Source organism: Hemiscyllium ocellatum, chromosome 6 (genome assembly GCF_020745735.1).
Source record: "Hemiscyllium ocellatum isolate sHemOce1 chromosome 6, sHemOce1.pat.X.cur, whole genome shotgun sequence".
Lineage (NCBI taxonomy): Eukaryota > Metazoa > Chordata > Chondrichthyes > Orectolobiformes > Hemiscylliidae > Hemiscyllium > Hemiscyllium ocellatum.
The window spans coordinates 123,109,392-123,134,791 of NC_083406.1; the positions used below are offsets into that span (position 1 = coordinate 123,109,392).

Here is a 25,400-nt window from a genome sequence, read left to right on the forward strand (position 1 = left end):
ATCTGCCACTCCTCAGCCCAGCTGTGCATCATATCTAAGTCCCTTTGCAGCCGACAACAGCCCTCCTCACTATCCACAACTCCACCAATCTTCGTATCGTCTGCAAATTTACTGGCCCACCCTTCGACCCCCTCTTCCAAGTCATTAATAAAAATTACAAACAGCAGAGGATCCAGAACTGATCCCTGCGGAACTCCACTTGTAACTGGGCTCCAGGCTGAATATTTACCATCTACCACCACTCTCTGACTTTGACCGGTTAGCCAGTTTTCTATCCAATTGGCCAAACTTCCCACTATCCCATGCCTCCTGTCTTTCCGCATAAGCCTACAATGGGGAACCTTATCAAATGCTTTACTAAAATCCATGTACACTACATCCACCGCTCTACCCTCATCCACATGCTTGGTCACCTCCTCAAAGAATTCAATAAGACTTGTAAGGCAAGACCTACCCCTCACAAATCCGTGCTGGCTGTCCCTAAATCAAGCAGTGTCTTTCCAGATACTCATACACCCTATCCCTCAGTACCCTTTCCATTACTTTGTCTACCACAGAAGTAAGACTAACTGGCCTGTAATTCCCAGGGTTATCCCTATTCCCTTTTTTGAACAGGGCACAACATTCGCTACTCTCCAGTCTCCTGGCACCACCCCCATTGACAGTGAAGACGAAAAGATCATTGCCAACGGTTCTGCAATTTCCTCTCTTGCTTCCCACATAATCCCAGGATATATCCCGTCAGGACGGGGGGACTTATCTATCCTCAAGTTTTTCAAAATGCCAAACACATCTTCCTTCCTAACAAGTATCTCCTCTAGCTTACCAGTCCGTTTCATACTCTCCTCGTCAACAATACGGTGCCTCTCATTTGTAAATACTGAAGAAAAGTACTCATTCAAGACCTCTCCTATCTCTTCCGACTCAATACACAGTCTCCCACTACTGTCCTTGATCGGACCTACCCTCGTTCTCGTCATTCTCATGTTTCTCACATATGCATAAAAGGCCTTGGGGTTATCCTTGATCCTACCCGCCAAATATTTTTCATGCCCTCTCTTAGCTCTCCTAATCCCTTTCTTCAGCTCCCTCCTGGCTATCCTGTATCCCTCCAATGCTCTGTCTGAACCCTGTTTCCTCAACCTTATGTAAATCTCCTTCTTCCTCCTTACAAGACATTCAAACTCTCTCGTCAACCAAGGTTCCCTCACACGACCATCTCTTTCCTGCCTGACAGGTACATACATATCAAGGACGCGTCGTATCTGTTCCTTGAAAAAGTTCCACATTTCAACGACATCCTTCCCTGACAGCCTATGCTCCCAATTTATGCTCCTCAGATCCTGTCTTGCAGCATCGTATTTACCCTTCCCCCAATTGTAAAACCTACCCAGTTGCACGCACCTATCTCTCTCCATAACCAAGGTGAAGGTCACAGAACTGTGGTCACCATCACCAAAATGCTCACCCACTAACAAGCCCATCACTTGTCCTGGTTCGTTACCAAGTACCAAATCCAATATGGCCTCCCCTCTGGTCGGACAATCCACATACTGAGTTAGAAAAGCTTCCTGGACACACTGCACAAACACCGCCCCGTCCAATCTACTTGATCTAAAGAGCTTCCAATCAATATTTGGGAAGTTGAAATCGCCCATGACTACTACCCTGAGGCTTCTGCACCTTTCCAAAATCTGTTTCCCAATCTGTTTCTCCACATCTCTGCTCCTATTGGGGGGCCTATAGTAAACACCCAACAAGGTGACTGCTCCTTTCCTATTTCTGACTTCAGCCCATTCTACCTCCAAAGGCAGATTCTCCTCAAACTTCCTTTCTGCAGCCGTTATACCATTTCTAATTAGCAACACCACCCCCTCTCCTTTTTTACCCCCCCCCCCCCCCCCCCACTAATCTTATTGAAACATCTGTAACCAGGAACCTCCAACAACCATTCCTGTCCCTCTTCTATCCACATTTCCGTGATGGCCACAACATCATAGTCCCAAGTACTGATCCACGCCTTAAGTTCACCCACCTTATTTCTGATACTCCTTGCGTTGAAGTATACACACTTGAGCCCATCTCTGTGTCCGCAAGTATTTCCTGTCAGTGCTATCTTCTCCACAGCCTCCCTACATTCTTGGACATCCTGAAAAACAGCTAACCTACTTGCTGGACTACAAGTCTGGATCCCATCCCCCTGCCAAATTAGTTTAAACCCCCCACCGAAGAGTGCTAGCAAACCTACCTCCCAGGATATTGGTGCCCTTTTGGTTCAGGTGCAACCTGTCCTGCTTATACAGGTCCCACCTTCCCCAGAGTGCAGTCCAATTGTCCAAATACCTGAAGCCCTCCCTCCTACACCATCCTTGCAGCCACGTGTTCAACTGCACTCTCTCCCTATTCCTTGCCTCACTGTCATGTGGCACCGTCAACAACCCAGGGATGACGACTCTGTCCATCCTAGCTTTTAGCTTCCAGCCTAACTCCCTGAGCTCCTGAATGACCTCCCCACCCCTCTTCCTACCTATGTCGTTGGTGCCAATGTGCACCACGACTTCTGGCTGCACACCCTTCCCCTTAAGTATTCTGAAAACACGGTCTGAGATGTCTCGGACCCTGGCACCCGGGAGGCAACAAACCATCTGAGAGTCTTGCCCATGTCCACAGAACCGCCTGTCTGTCCCTCTAACCATAGAGTCTCCTATAACTAGCGCTCTCCTCCTCTCCCCCTTTCCCTTCTGGGCCTCAGAGCCGGACCTCGTGCCAGAGACCCGATCACTGCCGCTTACCCCTGCTGGGCTGTCCCCCCCAACAGTATCCGAAGCGGTATACTTATTGTACAGGGATCCCTGCACTGCCTGCTTCCTCCCCTTCCCACCTCTAACTGTTACCCAGCTACCTCTGTTCTCTGGCGTAACTATGTCCCTGCAGCTTCTATCTATCACCCTCTCAGCCTCTCGAATAATCCTCAGTTCATCCAACTCCAGCTCCAGTTCTCTAACGCGGACTATGAGGAGCTGGAGCTGGCTGCACTTCCTGCAGGTGAAGTCGGCTGGAGCATCGGTGGTCACCCCTACCTCAAACATTCTGCAGGAGGAACGCTCCACTGCCTGTTGTATCTGTGCAACTCTGCACCACCTCCCCATCCCAGATAACTTGCAGACATGAGCCTGTTGTCCTCCATTCTGCTCACTCCAACTATAATCTGTTTTGGAATTTTATCCTTAAACCTCTTGCCCTCGCCTCTTTGAAATGACTCCTGAATACCAGCATGCACCTAGCCCACGCCACACACACCCCCACCTCTTCCCCCATGAATAAGACATTTCTCAACATTAAACACACTATACAAAGTCAAATTGCAGTTGTTGAGTGTCTCTCTCTGAATATACCCCACAGAGGGTGGTACGTGTGTGGAATGAGCTGCCAGAGGATGTGGTGGAGGCTGGTACAATTACATCATTTAAGAGGCACTTGGATGGCTATATGAATAGGAAGGGTTTTGAGGGATATGGGCTGGATGCTGGCAAGTGGGACTCGATTGGGTTGGGATATCTGGGCAGCATGATCGGGTTGGATCTAAGTGTCTGTTTCCATGCTGTACATCGCTGTGACTCTATGACTGTATGCAGTATCTGAACACTCACTGCTCTCTCGGTCCAGTTGCGTGTTTCCACATGGAAATGTTGGATAATTGCAGCCTAGCGGGGCGAGTGCCCTGGAATAACTTTTCACGTCATTTTAATCCAGTCACTCTGTGGTATCCCTCTCCCTCTGCCCCCTCCCCCTGCACATACCCCTATTCATGATGTCACTGGAGTGGAACATTATACTGTCAGAATGAAGGGGGAGTTTTATTAAAGTTCAGAAATACAACTGAGATCCTACAGGACACAGCAGCAACTTAACTGCAAAACTGCAGAAGAGAAGGTAAATGAGATCAACTGGGAGTGGTAGGAAAGTGGCTTTGTTATTGGACTAGTAATCCAAGGTATAGACTAATGATCGGAGATGAGTTCAAATCATATTATGGCAGTTGGGGGAACTTCAAGTTCATTTTATTAAGTACACCTGAAAGAAACAAGGGAGTATCAAAGATAGTGACTTTAAAACTTACCAGATTGTCATAAACACCCATCTGCTTCATTTATGCCTTTCAGCAAAGGAAATCTGCTGTCCTGATTTGGTCTAGCTTGTATATGACACCAAATCCACATCATGGTGTCAACTTTAAACTACCCTCTGAATACCTTGTCAAGGGCATTTAGGGATGGGTAATAAATTATGCCATCCTAATCCTGCCCATTAATTTAAAACATTTAACATCAAGGTTGAATGTCTTAGAACCCAGTGATAGCAGTGAAGCAAGGAATTCCAGTGAAGCAAGTGCCAATTCCCAGGATGCAGTGAAGGTATGGTGATCTCCATTATGCAGCAACTTTAATCCAATTTTGTAGCCCAGTCAGAGATCAGGAAGGACTCATGGTCCATCCCTAAATTATGTGGAACAAGCCAAAATGGCAATACAGTGTTACAACTGACCACAATGTATTTGGACTTAGGACCGGAAAGTTCCCTCCGAGCTGTTTATATTTTATATATTTACTCACAGGATGTAGGTGTCATAAACAGGACTGGCATTTGTATTTCCCATTCATAATTACTTTTAAGAAAGTGGTGATAATCTCTGTCCAGGAACTGCTCCAGTCCATGAGAACTAGGCACACCAACTTTTATATTAGAAGGCACTCATTCCTTCTTGAGCATTTTACTTCATCATATACAGATATGTGAGAGTTTAGATGGTTACTTATCAGGTCCCTGAACTTTAGATTTTCTCTCCTAAATCTACTTGCTATTTCTCCTTTAAGACACTCTAGAAGATCAATCTCTAACCAAGATTTTAGTCACCTGTCCTCGTATAATGTGGCTCAGTGTCAACTTTTGATGAGTAACAATAGACAATAGACAGTATGTGCAGGAGTAGGCCATTCTGCCCTTTGAGCCAGCACAACCATTCATTATGATCATGGCTGATCATCCTCAATCAGTATCCTGTTCTTGCCTTATCCCCATAACCCTTGATTCCACTATCCTTCAGAGCTCTATCCAACTCTGTGATTTGGGCTATCTTATTATGTGAAAAGTACTATATAAATACATTTACTGTAACTGTTTAAAATTCATTGATGGAATGTAGGCTTCACTAGCTGGGCCAGCATTTACTGACTATCCCTAGTTACACTTGATAAGATGCCTTCTTGAATTGCTCCAGTCCATTTGCTGTAGGTTCATCCACATCACTACTAGGAAGTTCATGTTAGGAAAGTGCTGTCTAAGGAGCCTTGGTAAATTTTAGATGATACATACTGGTGTTACTTAACATTGGTAGTAGGAGTGAACATTTGAGGAATGGCCTTCAATACCTGGCCTAGGGTTGGCAGAGCATGGTGGCAGTCAGCAGACCATATGGAGTTCCTGGTACTGGTCTACTACAGAAAGCCTTTGCAGAGAGACAGGGATGCTTGCTTTTTAACTTTGCTTCTTGTTTTTTTTCTGATCAATGGTTGTTCTGTGTATAGCTGTAATGCAACTTTTTAAAATTGCTCTATTCTGTAACTAAAAAAAATTCCTAGTACCTTTGTACTTAAGGTGGTGCTGTAAGTGGTGACATGTAAACTTTTCACTGTACTAATTTGAGTACATGTGACAATAAAGCCAATTCAATTCAATTTAGGATGTGGTGCCAATCAAATAGGCTGCCTTGTCCTGGATGATGTTTAGTTTCTTCAGTGTTATTAGACCTCCTGTGATTCAGACAAGGAGGGAGTATTCTATCGCACTCTTGACTTGAGCTTTGTGGACAGGCTTAGTCAGATAGGTTACTCACTACAAGATTCCTAGCCTCTGAACTACTCTTGTAGCAAGTATTTAGATGGCTAGTCCAGTTCATATTATGGTTAATGGTAATGCCCAGGATGTTGATAATGGGACAGTGATAACAATGCCATTGAATGTCAAGGGGCAATAGTTAGATTCTCTTTTGTTGGAGATGGTCATTGCTCAACACTGCATGACACAAACGTCCACATTTCTAACCTTACCAACGACCTTCCCTCCATTGTGAAGCAACTAAAGACAGTTGGGCCAAGGATACTATCCTGAAGAACTCCTGCAGAGATTACCCAGAGCAAGATGATTGATCTCCAACAACTACAACCATTTTTGAACCAGGTATGACTCCAGAGTTTTCCCCTCAATTCCCACTTAGTAAATTTTGCTAGGATTCCTGGGCACCATATTTGGTTAAATGATGTCAATGGCAGTCGCTCTCACCTTAGTCAGAGTCATGCAGTTGGTCCAACTCCTCCTAGAGTTCTGCTGTTCCATTTGTGTTTGAATCAAAGCTGTAATGAGGGTCTGGAATTACACAGCACAGGCACAACCCAAACTGAACATTAATGAGCCAAGGAACTGTTATTAGATAGCATTATCACCGTGGCTGAGTAGTTAACGTTGCTGCCTCACAGCACCGGGGACCCAGGTTTGATTCTAGCCTTGAGTAACTGTCTGTGTGGAGTTTACAGAGTGTGGGAGGACACCCCGTGTCTATGTGGGTGTCCTCCCACAGTCCAAAGATGTGTAGGTTAGGTGAATTGGCTACATTGCCTATAGTGTTCAGGGATGTGTGGGTTACATGCATTAGTCAAGGGAAATATAGAGTAATAGGGTTGGGGAATGGATCTGGGTGGGATTCTCTTAAGAGGGTCAGTTTGAATGTTTTGGGCCCAGTCTCCACACTGTAGGGCTTCTATGATTATTGTTTACCCCTTAATTATTGTTATTTAGGTTGAGTTTGTCCTGCTTCTCATGTACAGGTGACACCTGGGCAATTTTCCACATAGTTGGGTAGATGCCAATGTTGTAGCTGTACTGGAATAGCATGGTTAGGGACACTACAAGTTCTGAAGCACAAATCTTGAATTCTACTGCTGAAATGTTGTCAGAGCCCATAGTCTTGTCAAACCAGTAGTTAATATTTTCTGCTGTTTTTTGATATCACGTGAAGTGAATCAAATTGGCTTAAGACTGGCATCTGTGATGCAGGAGACCATCTGAGGAAACTAAGATGGATTCTCAATCTTTCTGGCTGAAGATCGCTGCAAAACTTTCAACTTCAGTTTTGCACTGGTATGCTGAGATCCCCCTGAGAGGGATGGGGATATTTGTGGAGCCTCATCCGGTGAGTTAATTACCCATCACAACTAAATGTGACAGGATTGCAGAGTTTAGATATGACTCATTGGTTGTGGAATCACTTAACTCTCTCCAGCACTTGAAACTTATATTGTTCAGCACACAAGCAGTTGTTTTGTAGCTTCGTTAGATTGGCACCTCATTTTTAGGTAATGTGATGCTGCTCCTGGCATGCTTTTCTGCATGCTTCAGTTGAAAACCATTGCCATCAAACCAAAGAAAATGGGGGAAACATGCTGGGCCATGGTGTTGGATAAGGATAGCAGATTTCTTCCCTAAAAATATTAGTGAAAATCTACAACCAATCAATAAAGGTTACATAGCCATCGTTAGACTATTTTCTTATTCCAGATTTTAAAAAAAAATTCAAATCTCACTATCTGCCAGGGGATTTGAAATTACATCCCCAGAATTTTAGCTTCGGGCTCTGCATTATACATTATTGCTGTTTGCCTCAAGTGCTTTGAGTGAAGACCCTCTGCTGTGTAAGTATACACTAGATAATTTGAATTGGATTATGTAAAATAACTTTTATTCACGTATGATAAACTTTAAAACAGGAAACTGTTAATTATATATCACCACCCCACCCCACTCCACCAACACAACCATCAAGGTGGCCCAGTTCCATTTACAAGGTCTGAAGTACAAATGAAATTATGTCTGAATGTTACATGTACGTTGCTGGGAGAGTCCCCTTTATGATTGTGAATTCTTAGACTGATGAACTCCCCCAGAAACCATATCCTCAACAGTCCTCAGAATTGCAACTGCTAGGGGTAATAATCAGTACTTTCTGTGCTGCAAGTAAAGATACATAGCAATGAATACAAGTTTAATTGGCATTGGATATTTCAGACTATCAACCGAATAGTAAGTGGAAGGACATGTGTCCAGTGTTCCTGCTTACAAAGCAGGACATTTGCACAAATATCACAATATTCAGAACTTCACAGACTTTGGGTACTGTTGGCTTACACTGAGCCCTGGAGGAATACAATAAGTATTGTGATCCTCCCCAGTACCGTTCATTTACAAATAAGCACCTTGTCAGGGCCACTGCCAGTCTCCACAATTCCCACTGCTACTTATTGATTAAAAGTTCACGTGAATACCTGTAGAGTGTATCCCATCCCAATGTTGAACTGAACAGAACTGGTTGATAGTCAGGATAAACTCCTTTAATCTATGCAGTAAAATGAAAACTCCTGTGACTGACTGTATTTAGAAAACTGCAGAACTCCTGTCATTGAAAGCATTCCTTACAGCTCACTTGGGATGTGAGGTGGGGGACTCTCAATAAATAAATGTAATCATCTGGTGCAAATGTACGAGTCAAACAGACTGGGTTACATATCAGAATCAGAGTGGGAAGGCATAGCTTATATTGCCTGGGGCAGTGAATATGCTGGGTTTAGTGCCAAATTAAGGAAAATGGAACTAAATTAATTGTGTTGTACACATGTTCACTGTCCAGTGACTTGTGGAAACAACATTGTAATGTCCTCTAAAATCTATAAACATTTCCCTGGTCACAGAAGGCTCAGGCAGAAGATAATCACGGGTTGTTGTGAAACTATTGAACTGTACCCAGTGTTGAACCTGGTGGGGACAAGAGGAACGCTCCAGAAACAATTCCTAAAATCTGTTAACCTGCTTCCAAGGACTTTACAAGGGCTATTGAGATACTCCACAATGACACAAAACAGTGTGCAAGGCAGCAATGTAAAGTAGTAACATGTGTTGTAACAGTATAGAGGCCAAAGCAGCATACAGGGTAAGGAAGCTCATCCTTCCAAATGTCAAAATCACAACCCATCTGAAACTGTTCACAAATAATTGCTTTTCAAAAAACAAACATACGTTGTTTCTCTCCTGGTTTTTGATCTCAAACAATTTTTAACATTATCTGCTGAAACAGACTCAACCTGGGAGATGATTAAAACCCTATCCTGTAACTACCATGTGTACACAGGCATCTGTTTGAAACACTCTTATTGATGATCACTTCAGAAAGCTGAAGAGATCCAGTTGGTCGATATCATCTCAATAAAAGACAAAGAAGTAGTACCATTTGGAATAAAGTTCGAAGATTATTCCCAAAGCAGTGGCGGAGCAGAAAGACTCCTGACAATAATATACAATGTTTAAATGTGCAATGAGAAATAGTCTCCAACTTGAGTGCCACTCGAGGTATATGAACTGCATCACTCAGTTATGGGTGACCCTTCCCACACACCTGATTTGTCCAGCACCAGCTTTCCTTCTTGTTTATTGCTTGTCTCAAATAAACCAAGAGCCAATGGTTAGCTTTTCGGACTCTGGTTTAGATATCAATATCTGTCCACAATGATTGATGATGCACATTCAACACCAGTTGACTGAGGCTGGGTCAGCACGAGACGAGATGGAAGCTGCCACTAGACAGCCTTTTTGAAGAATCCCATGATGGACGCCTGCTTGCCTGCCCTGCTGGAAGCTGCTGCTTTCTTATCCTTCTGCTCCTTTAACTGGTCTTTGTTTCCCAATGTGCTCTTTGTGGCGGCTGGTTTGGATCCCAAGAGATTCTTCGACTCTTGTTGCTTGGCCACAAACTCATCCTCGCTGTCTGTACACGACTCACTCTGATAAACCTTTTCTGTCACTGATAAAGGATGCGGGAAAGGGGAGGGGGCAAACATAAACAGACTTAACAGATACATTCTATACATGAGTATGACAATCTATTTTAAATGCAGCTTCAGTGAAGCTCAAAAGTATCATCAGACAATGGATTCTACAAGCACAAACTCTCACTTCCCTCCCTGACCGTGTCCAACATCCACTTTTGGATTAGCTGCAATTTCCCCCAGTGAAATGCTAGGAAGATCAAAGCTTCACATACCTCCCTCCATCCCAAAGCACCCACACCATGTTCTTGCCACTGAATTCATTTCCTTCCCTGGCTACCAGAGTGAACCAAGATTCAGCACTGTCTTCAACTCAAGACCTGAACTTCTGACCAACCCCACTTTGGTTTCTCCAGCAAGAGGACTCCAGCAACTCCTCACCAATAGGAGATTCTTCACTTTTTGTGGGCTTCCTGATAACTGAACAAATGGTATTAATATTAAAGATCATGTAATGATTACTAAATCTTACCCATAGCACCCTCTTCATCCAGAAACATCTTGGATTTGAGAACTCGCCGCCGTTTCCTACGTTTTACTCCTACGGCTTTCTGGATGGGGAGGATGGGAGGAAATAGAGGAAGATGGAATGAAGCTGTAACACTGACCAATTTCTCTCCTCCAGACGGCACTTGATCAACCAGATGCAAATTTTCTGCTTTTACTCTGGTTTTTAATTGTTGTCCTTTCCATTTCACATTACGGCTGGAGTATCAACACATGTGGCAAAACGGTAAGTAATCAGTGAACACAAAGTTAAGATGATGGGCAAGTCGTAATAAGGTTTGAAAATATATATAAAATACTTATAATAAACTGGGAAGCAGAGCCTGACAGGATGTTTGAAACAGATTCATGCGTCAAAATTTCAAAAAAAGAACTGGATCAATGATAGACAAAGATTTACAGGATCTGGACACACTAAATAGCTTTATAAAGAGTCATCGCGAGGCACTAAGATAATGCCACCGTCTCCCCTGAATCTTATTTAGATCTCCATTATCGTAATTCAAAATTGTTCTGATAATTAGGGGGATATTGGTATCAGTTTAGTACAAAGCTCGAGGTGACGATGACGTAGGGAGGAATAGGTTACTACCTGAGAAAGTGCTTGTTGGATTGCTGAATGGTGTCATATACCTTTATTGAGTTATTGACACATTTATCTGGGATTTTTGACCCTGCCAAAGAGTTGGAATGGGAGGAGTAATTGCTGCATGGACACAAATTCAAGTTTATGTCAAACACACATGGTTTTTTCCCACGAACACACAAATGTGGAAAGCATCAATTCTTAAAAATGAAGAGTAGCCAATATATGAGGCTGGTGAAGCTGAGAGATAATGGGAAGAAAGTAGGACCACAGTGCTTTGTGATGACTCCGGTGCAAATCCCAACTGGTCAAAAGGGCTCTGGCTGCTAGTCCAGCAAAGACTTGTTCTTTAAACTTCAATCCTGATTTTCATATCCCTCCATCATTGCACCACTCCCACCTTCTGCTCTGTGATTGCTGCAACCTCCTCCAGCCTTAAATCTGCTGAGCTCACCGAAGTTTCATGGTCCAGGAGGAAGCCAGTGTGCCTGCACCAGCTCGCCAAACAATCATCTCCCAGGCTGAGTCTGTTTCAGATGATTTTCAAAGAAATAATAATCCAATGTCATCACTGTCCTCCTCCAATTCTGACCTCTTGCCCTCCCAAGGTGTTTATTGCTCCACCATTAGCTGCCATGCTCTCAGTTACCTAAGCCACTAAACTCGGAAATGACTGGTTAGGTTTTGAACCATGTTCCAAAGACAGGAGTTAAAATCCCAGTTGAGTAATTTAAATTGGAGTTAATTAAATAAAACAAGAGTAGACAAACCAGTCTCATTTTAGTGACCATAAAACTAATAGATTATGTAAATCTATCTGATTCAGTGGTGCGCTTTTGGGAAGCAATTGTGCCATCCTTCTTTGGTCTGGCCTATGCAGGACTCCAAATCCATAGTAATGTGATTCACCCTAGAATGTTTGAAAAAATATACAGGCCTAGCAAGCCACTCAGTTATAACCAAGAAGGTGAATCACCCATCATACTTTCAAGGACGATTAGGAATGAGCACTAAACACATGCCTTGCCAGCATTCCTTACATGCTCTAAATGAATGAAAAATAAAAACCTCTAGAATTTCCTACCAAAATCTTTTGACTCTATTCTGGTCCCCATTAAGACAAACCTTAAAACCCATCTCTTTAGCCATTACCATGTAGCTTGATGAGATTTTATTCGATTATGCTCCTATAAAATTCCATGGGATCTTCTCCAAGTTAGTGTTTGATATATAAAAGATATTGTTGCAGATTTCAGTTTTGTTTTTCCAAAGAATGGACCATACTTAATGGCATGAAACCAAAATTAGCATTGCAAATCAAGCAAGCTCCGGTCCTGGATGCATGCTTAAAGACGGATTTTACTGTAGCAGCTTGTTCTATTCCCTTCACATCTACATAGAGACAGGCCACAGCTCCTTCCTGAAATCTTGCATAACTATCCTGCAAATTATTGTCTGCATACAGCAACTGAATAATTCCTGCTGGAGGAACTGGGAATTACCTGGGATCCATCTGCATTTTCCCAACATGGTGGCTTAACCTCGATGTCCGCAAAGCACTGAGGTGATATATCCTCTTCCCCAGTTGGTTCTTCAGGGGATGGTGATGGAGTCCTTATATCGCAAGCTTCAGGAGAATCTGGGATTACTAGAACAGAAAACCAAGAACTTGAATGACAAGGAGAGCTGCTCAATGCTGAAAAACAAAATAAATGCAATGTTCATTTTTGAACAGAATTTATTCAAAGGCAAAATGAAAACATTCCTCCTTGATTCCCCAACCACTCTGAAAAATCAATATCCTTGCCATCAACAAAACACTCCGGGATAGAATAGTGAAGGCGGCGTTTGGTATGCTTTCCTTTATTGGTCAGAGCATTCAGTATAGGGATTGGGAGATTATGTTGCGGCTGTACAGGACATTGGTTAGGCCACTGTTGGAATATTGCGTGCAATTCTGGTCTCCTTCCTACTGGAAGGATGTTGTGAAACTTGAAAGGGTTCAGAAAAGATTTACAAGGATGTTGCCAGGGTTGGAGGATTTGAGCTACTGGGAGAGGCTGAACAGGCTGGGGCTGTTTTCCCTGGACCATCGGAGGCTGAGGGGGTGACCTTTATTGAGGTTTATAAAATCATGTAGGGCATGGATAAGATAAGTAGACAAGATCTTTTCCTTGGGGTGGGGGAGTCCAGACGAGAGGGTAAAGATATAAAAGAGACCTAAGGGGCATATTTTTCATGCAGAGGGTGGTGCGTGTATGGAATGAGCTGCCAGAGAAGATGGTGGAAGCTGTACAATTACAACATTTAAAAGGCATCTCGATGGGCATATGATTAGGAAGGGGTTTAGAAGGATATGGGCCAAATACTGGCAAATAGGACTAGATTAGGTTAGGATATCGGGTCAGTATGGATGAGTTCAACCAAAGAGTCTGTTCCATGCTATACATCTCTATCACTCTTCTCAAAATACAGCTTAGCTTATAACTTTACATTTTATCAGCAAAGATAATTTTTCTCCCTGCTCTTTGTTCTAATATGCTCCTCTCAAGTCGGTCTGATCTCCTTTGCCCTCATCAAAACCTGGGAGACTCATGCCAACTCTTTGGATAGGTCAACCCTGTGCTGCTCAAGGACTGGTCTTAAAATAAGTATGGTGGTGAACATGTTCAATTGGCAAACTGTAGTAGAGCTATAAAATAGCTGACATTCCCCTGCTTCATAACGTTATTTTTCAGTTTATATAGCTATCTAAAATAGATGATCATGCACCATTGACAGATGAATCTGGTCTCTGGATGTGGTGCTGATGGCACATTCATTATCCATTCCTCCTTTCTTTGGTGTATGCGAGTAGGAGACCTCATTACGAGGGTGCTCCCACAGTATAGACCAGGAAATTGATTTAGCAGCAATGCAAGGACTATAATAGCGATTGTAACATTGTCAGTCATAGAGATGTACAGCATGGAAACAGACCCTTCAGTCCAAGTCATCCACGCCGACCAGTTTTCCAGACCTAATCTGGTCCCATTTGCCAGCACTTGGCCCATTTCCCTCTGAACCTTTCCTATTCATAAACCCATCCAGATGCCTTGCAAATGCTGTACTGTACCAGCCTCCACCATTTCCTCTGGCAGCACCACACTTTGGATGAAAACGTTGCCCTTTGGGTCCCTTTTGTATCTTGCCCCTCTCACCCTAAACCTATGCTCGCCAGTTCTGGACTCCCCACAACCCAGAGAAAAGACTTTGTCTATTTATCCTATCCATGCCCCAAATGATTTTATAAACCTCTATTAGGTCAGCCCTCAGCCTCTGATGCTCCAGGGAAAATAGCCCCAGCCTCGTCAGCCTCTCTCTATAGCTGAAATCCTCCAATCTTGACAACATCCTTGTAAATCTTTTCTGAATTCTTTCAAGTTTCACAACATCTTTCCCATAGGAAGGACACCAGAATTGCATGCAATATTCCAAAAGTGGCCTAACCAATGTCCTGTACAGCTGCAACATGACCTCCCAACTCCTAGGGTAGAGTGTGGGGTGCTGGAAAAGCACAGCAGGTCAGGCAGCAACTGAGGACAGGAGAATGGATGTTTCCAGCATAAGCTCTTCATCCCTCTTGATTCTGATCTCCAGCATCTGCAGTCCTCACTTTCTCCTCCCAACCCCTATACTCAACACTCTGATCAACAAAGGCACACATACCAAATGCATTCCTCACTATCCTATCTACCTGCGACTCCACATTCAAGGTACTATACACCTGCACTCCAAGGTCTCTTCGTTCAGCAACACTCCATAGGACCTTCCCATTAAGTGTACAAGTCCTGCTAAGATTTGCTTTCCCAGAATGCAGCACCTCACAGTTATCTGAATTAAACTTCATCTGGGACACCCGCACCAATCAACCACACCGCCCTGTGGCCCAACATTTCAACTCCCCCTCCCACTCTGCCGAGGACATGGAGGTCCTGGGCCTCCTTCACCGCTACTCCCTCACCACTAGACGCCTGGCGGAAGAACGCCTCATCTTCCGCCTCGGAACACTTCAACCCCAGGGCATCAATGTGGACTTCAACAGTTCCCTCATTTCCCCTTTCCCCCACCTCACCCCAGCTCAGCACTGTCCCCATGACTTGTCCTACTTGCCTATCTTCCTTTCCATCTATCCACTCCCCCCTCCCCCCTGATCTATCACCTTCATCCCCTCCCCCACTCACCTATTGTACTCTATGTTACTTTCTCCCCACCCCCACCCTCCTCTCATTTATCTCTTCACCCTTCAGGCTCTCTGCCTGTATTCCTGATGAAGGGCTTTTGCCTGAAACATCGATTTTACTGCTTCTCGGATGCTGCCTGAACTGCTGTGCTTTTCCAGCACCACTAATCTAGAATCTGCAGTCATTGTTTTTACCTAGTTAAACTTCATCTGCCAAGCCTCAGCCCATTGGCCCATCTGATCACGATCCCATTGTAATCTGAGGTAACCTTCTTTGCTGTCCTCTACACCTCCAATTTTTGTGTCATCTGCAAACTTAATAACAATACCTCTTATACTCACATCCAAATCATTTACATAAATGACAAAAAGAAGTAGACCCAGCACCGATCCTTGTGGCACTCCACTGGGCACAGGCCTCCAGTCTGAAAAACAACTCTCCACCCCTACCCTGTCTTCTACCTTTGAGCCAGTTCTGTATCCAAATGGCGAGTCTGCTCTGTATTCCATGAGATCTAACCTTGCTAACCAGTCTCCCATGAGGATCCTTGTCGAATGCCTTACTGAAGTTCATATGGATCACATCCACTGCTCTGCCCTCATCAATCCTCTTTGTTACATCTTCAAAAAACCCATTCAAGTTTGTGAGACATGATTTCCCACATACAAAGCCATGCTGACTATCCCTAATCAGTCCTTGTCTTTCCAAATACATGCAAATCCTGTCCCTCAGGATTCCCTCCAACAATTTGTCCACCAGCAATGTCAGGCTCACTGGCCTATAGTTCCTAGCTTTTCCTTCCCACCTTTCTTAAATAGTGGCACCGCCATAGCTACCTCCAGTCTTCTAACACCTTATCTGTGACTATCGATAATACAAATATCTTGGCAAGAGGCCCAGCAATCACTTCCCTTGCTTCCCACGGAGTTCTAGGGTACATCTGATCAGGTCCTGGGGGATTTTCCACTTTTATGTGCTTCAAGACATCCAGCATCTCCTCCTCTGTAGTCTGGACATTTTTCAAGATGTCACTATCAATTTCCCCACAGTCTATATCTTCCATGCCCTTCTCCACAGTAAATACTGATGCAAAATACTTGTTTAGTATTTCTCTGCAGCTCCACACAAAGGCCGCCTTGCTGACCTTTGAGGGGCCCTATCCTCTCCCTAGTTACCCTTTTGTCCTTAATGTATTTCTAAAAATCCTTTGGATTCTCCTTAACTATTTGTCAAAGCTATGTCCCCATTTCGCCCTCCTGATTTTCAAGTATAATCCTTTATACTCTTATAAGGATTCATTCGATCTCTCATCTATACCTGATCTATGCTTCCTTCATTTTCTTAACCAAAACCTCAATTTCTCTAGTCACCCAGCATTCCCTAAATCTATCAGCCTTCCCCTCACCCTAACAAGAACATATTGTATCTGGATACTCGTTATCTCATTTTGAAGGATTCCTATTTTCCAGCCGTACCTTTGCCTGTGAACATCTGCCTCCAATCAGCTTTTGAAAGTTCTTGCCTAATATCGTCAAAATTAGCCTTCCTCTAATTTAGAACTTCAACTTTTAGATCCAGTCAATCCTTTTCCATCACTATATTAAAACTAATACAATTATGGTCGCTAGCCCCACTAGCCCCAAAAGTGCTCCCCCACTGACACCTCAGTCACCTGCCCTGCCTTATTTCCTAAGAGTATGTCAGGTTTTGTACCTTCTCGAGCAGGTACATCCACATACTGAATCAGAAAATTGTCTTGTACACACGTAAGTTCCTCTCCAACATAATGGCAGTCCTAGTCTATGTTTGGAAAGTTAAAATCCCCTACCATAACCACCCTAATATTCTTATAGATAACTGAAATCTCCTGACAAATTTGTTTCTCAATTTCCTGCTGACTATTTGTGGGTCTGTAATACAATCCCAATAAGGTGATTATCCCTTTCTTATTTCTCAGTTCCAGCCAAACAACTTCTCTAGATGTATTTCCGGGAATATCCTCCCCAACTATAGCAGTAAAGCTATCCCTTATCAAGAACGCCACTCCCCCTCCTCTCTTGCGCCCCCCCCCCCACCCCCCACTTTCCTTCCTAAAGTATTTGTATCGTGGAACATTAAGCTGCCAATTGTGTCCATCCCTGAGCCGCGTTGGTGTAATTGCTATGTTGTCCCAGTCCATATTCTTAACCATGCCCTCAGTTCATCTGTCTTCCCTGTTTGGCCTCTTGCATTGAAATAAATGCAGTTTAATTTATCAATCCTACCTTGTTCTCTGCTTTGTTCCTGCGTGCCCTGACTGTTTGACTCGCACCCTTTCCCAACTGTACCAGTCTCAGATCACTTTCCTCACTATCTCCCTGGGTCCCACACCCCCACCTTACTAGTTTAAATCATCCCAAGCAGCTCTAACAAATCTCCCTGACAGTATATTAGTCCCCTTCCAATTCAGGTGCGATCCATCCTTCTTATACAGGTCTCTTCTACCCTAGAAGAGATTCCAATGATCCAAAAACGTGAACCCTTCTCCCCTGCACTAGCTCCCCAGTCAGGCATTCATCTGCTCTATCCTATTCCAACCTTCATTAGCTCGTAGCATGTGGAGTAATCCAGATATTACTACCCTTGAGGACCTCCTTTTTAAATTCCTGCCTAATTTTCTATATTCTCCCTTCAGAATCTCAAACTTTTCCCTTCCTATGTCATTAGTTCCAATGTGTACAATGATCTCCTGCCCCCTCTCCCTTTTGAGAACATTCTGCACCCTCTCTGAGACATCCTTGATCCTGGCACCAGGGAGGCACCACACCATTCTGATTTTTCACTGCTGGCCGCAGAAGTGTCTGTCCGTGCCTCTGACTAGACAGTCCTCTACCACACACTATTGCTTCCAACCGGGCGTACTCCTCATTATATTAGAGTCAATCTCCTTACCAGAAACTTGGCTGTTTGTGCTACATTCCCCTAAGAGTCCACCACCCCCTATATTTTCCAAAACAGCTTCATTGTTTGAAATGGGGATAGCCACAGAAGAGTCCTGCACTACCTGCCTATCCCTCCTACTTTTTCTGGAGTTAACCCATCTACCTGACTGTATCTGTGGCTTTTCTCCCTTCCTATAAATAACTGTCATCTGCCACACCTTGTAGCTCTTGTAAATTATTTATTACCTCTAACTGCTGCTTCAACCGATCCATGTGATATGATAGGATTTGCAACCAAAGACACTTCCTGCAGACATAATCGTCAGTAACATGGAGACTCTCCTTAAACCCCCACATCCGACAACAGGGGCATATCAATCTAATAAGTGCAATCTTTGCTCCTTCACAATCTACAGCTGCCTTATTTGACAGCAAAGATTGCCACTTAGCTCCTGCCTGGCTTCATTACAGCCTCAATTCAAAAATGGACGGGGGTAACCTGGGGCAGGTGTTCTTGTTGCATCCCAAGATCCACGGTCAGTGCTATTTGCTGCCAAATGCATAATCTTGTCCTCCCTCTCAATCAGTATTACCTCTCACTATCTCAAAGCTATCCAACACCTCAGTTCAACTTCATTCTTCAGCTCATTCAACATTTTAACAAGAAACTTTTTCTCTTCCTTTCAAATATTAAGGAATGCAAACTGTAACAATGCAGAGGCGCCTATGGCCCTCTGGCATCTTAACTCACCTGCTGTTCCCTTTGACTCCATCCATTCCTTTTATTCCACCACTTGCTGGGTATTTACCATACCTTCTGACCTTCCTCTCTCCAATGCTTAACGATCTGTACTCAGCAAAGTACTGATCTCAGTCCTCACCTCAATGAATGTTACGTAGTACAAGATGCTGAACTCCTCTTCCATAGTCTTCACTTCTGTGCCAATTTCTGTGAGCAGAAATCCTCTCCCTGGCCCACAGACCCATGCACCTGCCTCCAATACCGTCCCTTCTCCTGGACCATCTGGTCTCTTACCTGTATTCAAACTGCTCATTGAGAACTGTCAACATAACATTGGTCACCTTAATTTCTCTGCTCTGCTCACCCATTCTAACTGTCTCTCTCTGAACATACTGCTCTCTGTACTCTCCAATCCAATCCTGACTTTGTAATCAAGCCTTCTGACAAAAATGGTACTGCTGTTGTCTGGCATGCTGACCTCTACACTACATAGACTAAGTAGTCGGTCTCAATATCTCATATCTCCCTTGGACCATGACCCCACCATCGAACATCCAAGCTGTTCTATGACCATCACTAACTTCACCTCATCTGGAGTCTCCCTGCCACAGCTTCCCACCTCTTTTTCTCCTAACCTCGTACACCCTGCTTCTACCTCCTTCCTAAAATCCACAAACAGGACTGCCCGCGCAGATCCATTGTTTCAATCTGTTCCTGTCCTGAGGAACTTATTTTTTTCCTAACTGAACTCTACTTTCTCTCCGCTTGTCCAGTACCTTCCCACTGACATCCTTGATTTATCTGACACTTTCAAGGTTTCCCGTTTGTGGGCATGAGCTGCCTCCTCTTCACCATGAACGTGCAATTCCTTTACATGCCCATCCCCATCAGATGGTCTTTGATGTCTCCGCTTCTTCCTGGAAAGCAGGCCTGAACCACCCCTGTCCTCCGCCACCACCCCAGCTCATCCTCACTTTGAGCAAGTTCTCCTTTAGCTTCTCTCACTTCCATCACACACGAGCCCAGTTATGCCGGTCTCTTTGTCGGTTACATGGAACATTCCTTGCTCGAGTTCTGCTTGGGACTCTCCTCACAGCTCTTTCTCCAATACATCAATAACACAATAAATGCTGCTTCCCCCGCTCATCTGGAGTTGAAAAAATTCATCAATTTTCCTTTCACCCAACCCTCAATTTCCAACTGGTCCATCTCTTATTCCTTCCTTTCCTTCCTCAACATCCATTTCCATTTCTTTGGGATAGGCCAGTCACAGATATCCAATTTATATTCTCTAGTGTAAGATTCAGTGATAGTGATGCCATTGAATATCAAACTTAACTAACTCTTACCTGCACTATACATCCTCTCATTCTGCTCCCTGCAAGGACTCTATTCCATTTTTCCATCTCTGTTGCCTGCATTCTCATGATGCCAACCTTTGCAGGGAGGCCTCAGAATGCCGACCTTATTCCCAAACCAAAGCTGACAGGGCCTTCAACTGTGTCTGATCCATTTCTCGTTCTTCTGCCCTTATTCCTTCCCTCCTATGACAAAACTAGTGCACCTGGTCATCGTTTCCCACTTCGCCAGCCTACACATCCAAACAATCATTAGCTGTCATTTCTGCCACATCCAGACACACACACTCTTCCCTGGTCATCTCTCCATAGGGACTGTTCCTTCTACTCCCAACACCTTTCATGCAACTGCAGAAAGTGTAACATATGCCCATCTAACTTCACCCTCTTCACATTCCAAGGCTCTAGACACACACTGCTGATTGGAATCATACCTAGCACAAGGAAGATGGTTGTGATTGTTGAAAGTCAATCATCTCAATCCCAGGACATCAATACAGCAGTTTCTCAGAGTAGTTTTCGTGTTCCAATTATTTTCAGCTGATTCAATGACACTCCCTCCATTACAAGGTCAGACATGGGGATGTTCACTAATGATTGTACAATACATAAACTGCGCATGATTCCTCAGATATTTAAGCAACTTGTGTCCATATGCAGCAAGACATCGTCACTTATCATACCAAACTTGAACATACATTAGTGCCACACAAATGCCAGGTGATGACTGTCTTCAACAAGACAGAATCCAACCACTTTCCCTTGATATTCAATGGCATCACTATCATTGAATCTTACACTAGAGAATATAAAATGGTAATCTTAGAAATACCACTGACCAGGAACTGAACTGGACCAGTGATACAAATAGTGTGGCTACCATAGCAGCTCAGAGGCCAGGTTTTCCACAGCCCAGCCAATGTGCTCCCATCCAGTGAATGATTAAGAGTATACACCACTGTGTTAACTACTGTTTTAGGGTTTGCATCTATCTCAAAAATTAAAATTGAGTGAAAATTAACTCATCTATTTGCTGATAGAAAATATTTATTCCCTGGCCAGAAAGGATTCAAACGGAATTGCACGATTATATCTCACCTTCGTCATCACTGCTGTCTGACTGAGGCTGTCTGATCCTCCTTCTCCGTTTGATACAAGGTTCCTCCTCTTCACTGGTTAACGGAACGTTGCGCTTGGTTTTCTTGCTGCTAGGAGAAATGTTTTTGGGAAGACAAAGACATTTCAAACTAATCAGTGACTTCTGATGGTCTTTTAAGGATAACAATAAAAAAGTTTACAGCTACTTTGCTCTATGCTTATTGACATTAAAAGCAAATAGATAAACTGGCAGGGTTGGGAGAACTCCAGGAATGTTAATAGAATAAGATGTTTAGACTTTTTAGTTTATAGTAGACAGTGTCAATGCACTAAGTCATTATTTTTGTTTTAATTTAGTTCATTCGTATACCAGAGTTTTAATGAGAAGAATTAAGAGTTCAGATGCAAGTTTTAGTTTCTCTGCTAACACAGTTCAGTAAAGAAGGGAATGGTTACTCTACAAGCAGGTTTCGTTTCAGTTCAGAGGAAGCCAGTCATTGCAGCAGTGTTGTTTCTAGTTTGAGAAGATTTCCAATCGAGGAGAGTTGGGGATAAAAGTCTTCAGCTTGTTAGAATCGAACAAGTGTCAGCCCATCTGCAGTGTTCCCTCAAATCTTCTTAACAGCTCCAAGGCCAGAGTGTGACAGGGACTTCGGAACTGCAAGTCAATGCCACAACTGGCATGCTGATGCCAATAACTGTGTGCAGTACATCGGAATGGCTGTTCAGCTTATGGGGAATGTTGGCCATCAGGATTGTGAAAGGTTCATGCCATCAAACTTGGACAGAACTACAAAATTACTTCTGCAGTTCAAGGAGGGAAACTGGACAGGGTCAGTTAAGTAGAAACTTTAAAAAGTGGAGACAGGAATATAATTGCTCTGAATTTGGGTCTCTTTAATAGATAGCACTGGAATACAGATTGAAACTTTGTTTTAATATGTGTGTTAAGGTCTCTCTAATTGTAATACATGCATGACTTGTTTTCTTTTGTGTAATAAAACGTTCTATCGTTGAAGAATTTCTGCAACCTCATGTGAATATATTTCAGTAGCTAGCCTCGGCGCAAACCAGTTAAATGAAATAAACAAAACAAAACATATATTTCAAGCTGAGTTTCTTTCTGGAATCTGATTTGCCCAATAGTACCATCAGGTGGAACCTTAGCACAATCTCTTGCCTCAGTAGTAAATAGATGATGCAACAAAGAGCATAAAGGCACTGTTCTACAGTCACATGTACAACAAATAGATTATGTCATAGCACAATCCCTTATTTGATAAAACTCAACTAGTTCATCAATGCTTAAGAATTTAACAACTCAACCTGAAACACAACCTTTAAATCAAAATATAGATTGAAGGAGGCCTTTCATTTTTATTCTGTAGTGGAAATTAAGTAAACTTTCATCTATCTGTATATTGAAATGTTCATGACTGTGCAAGCATTTTATTATTTTGTATTTTATTTTACAGTCTATAACTAGATGATTTGTATTTTTCAGTCATCTATCCATCCATCCATCCATCTGACACTCAGCAACCCACCCACAACTAACCTTTGACCACCTTTTTGTTGTTGTTTGTTCACCATGTCCTTCTTTGTCAGGATTTTCTCTTGATTTGCCAGTGGTTTCTGTGTTGAAGCCATACTTGTTGGGGACCTCTCTCCACCTCCCCCTCTGTCTCTGTCTGATACAGGTTTGACATTGCTATCTTCCACTACAGGAGTGTCCCCCATCTCTGCATTTTCCAGAGTGGATTTGGCCAGAAGATCTTCTTCCTCAGTGACTTGACTGAATGGAGGCGAACTTTTCTCTGTGGGTTTTGAAGCAGATTTAGCTCTGGGTACTAGCAACCACCATTACGTATTTTTCAAGAGAGACCTTATATTTCCCACACATGTAACAGTCATTATTTATCAACAAGAAGCTCTGAACTGTTTAAAATTCAATAAAGGCATGGCATTATTACAAATTTTAACATACACAAAAACAAAAATTAGGAAGTAAAACAGAAGACCCCAAGTGTGCAGAGCAAGCAGTTAACTTGAACAATCCAAGGATGCATTGAAGGTCCTTTATTTTTTCACAGGAACTGGGCAAGTCTGGCTAGGCCAACACTATTTTTGCCCATCCCTAATTGCCCTTGAGAAGGTAGTAGTGTGCTGCCTTTACGAACCGTTATGGTCTATCCTTTAGGAGGAGGAGGAGTGAGCAGGAACTACCTCTGGAGCACACAGAATAGACATTCAATTTACTACAACTAAAATGCATTTACATAGTACCTTTAATTCAGTAAATAACCCCAAGGGACTTCACAGGAGTGTGTATCAAAGAAAAATTTAACATAATGCCTGATATGGAGCCATAAGGCCCAAAGGCTTGGTTAAGAAGGTAACTTCCAAAAGGTGAGGTGGGCAGGTTTTGGGAGGGAATTCCACAGTTCGGGGTCCAGGAAATTAAGGCATGGCTACCAATGATGTTTACTTACTAGCACTAGCTTTCAGAAAAAAGTTGGTGAAGCTGTTGCCTTTGTTTGTTGTTTTACTCCCTGAAGGAGCCTGGAAGAGAAGAGGGTGAAAAATCACTTGGTTGTCATGAAACAACACATTGAAGAAAAAATGTTGTCATCTTTCAGGATGGATGTCAAGAAGTACTTGATTCACAGACAACATATCTGATACAGAAAAGTCTGTGTATAGGGGAATTGGAGCAACAGCGTCTGAATCAGGAGAAGTATTCACAATATAACACCACTATCCCCTCAAGCCTTACAGAAGGTGAAGCCCCACTTCAAAGACCAAAGATCAAAATCCAGGCCAACTTTCCAGCATAACATTGAGAGAATGCAGCAAATTCAGAAATTTAAACTGAGGACTGTGTCTGTGGCTAACACCATTGCTGGGTGCAGCAGCACACACAAGTGTAAAGTCACAAGTTTTGCTTAAAGCTCGCATCTAGCAGCAATGTGTCATGTATTATAAATAAATATAACAAAAGTCACCACGGCCAAAGAAATATTAGAAAATTTGTATGAATAGTTCTAGCATGACAAAGGGCTTCTGACCCATTTTATGGTAATAATATTTACATCAAAATTCTTTCTCCAGATTTTGGTAATCTGATTACACAGAACTGTTTTCAATTGTGAACAGTTTAGATTAAAAACAAAGCACTGGAGAAGCTCAGCAGGTCTCAGAGACAGAGAATCAGAGTTAACATTTCAAGGCCAATATGACTCTCATATTTATGAAACAGTTTAGCCCCATTTGGGACTTATAACATTTTAACACAGAGTTAGTTAAGTCAATGTGAACACACGAAAACCACTGTGTGCCTGATTTGACTTAGCCTGTAATTATACAATGCTGACTATAAATCAGAAGTATTTTTTGACTTTGGATGCCAATTTCAATGACCATAAAGAACTCATGTGTCATCACAGGTGCAACTGTGCTCGCGCTGTCGTCATTATGACAGCCATTAGACCATAAAGTGTAGGAACAGAAGTAGGTCATTCAGCCTGGTGGGTATGTGATCATGTTTGATCTGATAATACTCAATTCCACTTTCCTGCCTTTTCTCCATAAATCTAATTCTTTACTGATTATAAATTGCTCTATCTCAACTTTGAATAGATGGAACGACCTAGACTCGATGACCCTCTGTGGTCAAGAATTCTACAAATACACTACCTTCTGAGAAAAAATTCCTCATCTGTTTTAAACATGCAAGTCCTCATTTCAAGATTATGTCCCCTGCTCCTAGACTCACAAGGAGAAACAACCTTTTAGCATCCTGTCAAATTCACTAAAAGTCATATCTGTTTTAATAAGGTTCCTTCCTGTCCTTCTAAGCTCCAGTGAGTACAGGCCCAAACTACTCATCTTCTTCTCATAAGACATTCCTTCTAAACCCCGGATCAGTCTACTGAATCTTCTCTGGACTGCTTTCCATGCCAGTATATTTTGCCTTAATTTAAGGGACCCCAAACTGTTCACAGTATTCCAGCTATGGTCTAGCTAGTACCTTGTA

At 43.0% G+C, this 25,400-nt stretch overlaps 1 protein-coding gene across 3 annotated transcripts in view; it reads right to left on the minus strand.

The window, feature by feature from the left end:
• Positions 1-7,795: 7,795 nt before the first annotated feature.
• The window catches only part of pold3 (polymerase (DNA-directed), delta 3, accessory subunit), a 41,704-nt gene continuing 24,099 nt past the window's right edge, over positions 7,796-25,400 (minus strand). For 2 of the 3 annotated variants that reach the window (XM_060826926.1, XM_060826924.1), the window contains exons 7-12: positions 23,857-23,926; positions 22,923-23,181; positions 21,365-21,474; positions 12,525-12,670; positions 10,402-10,480; positions 7,796-9,904 (exon numbers count right to left, since the gene is read on the minus strand). In XM_060826926.1, the coding sequence (XP_060682909.1) occupies positions 9,681-9,904; positions 10,402-10,480; positions 12,525-12,670; positions 21,365-21,474; positions 22,923-23,181; positions 23,857-23,926 (888 nt within the window). In that variant the 3' untranslated portion in view covers positions 7,796-9,680. The remainder of the gene's footprint in view (positions 9,905-10,401; positions 10,481-12,524; positions 12,671-21,364; positions 21,475-22,922; positions 23,182-23,856; positions 23,927-25,400) is intronic. The other variant, XM_060826925.1, reaches the window with a different exon arrangement.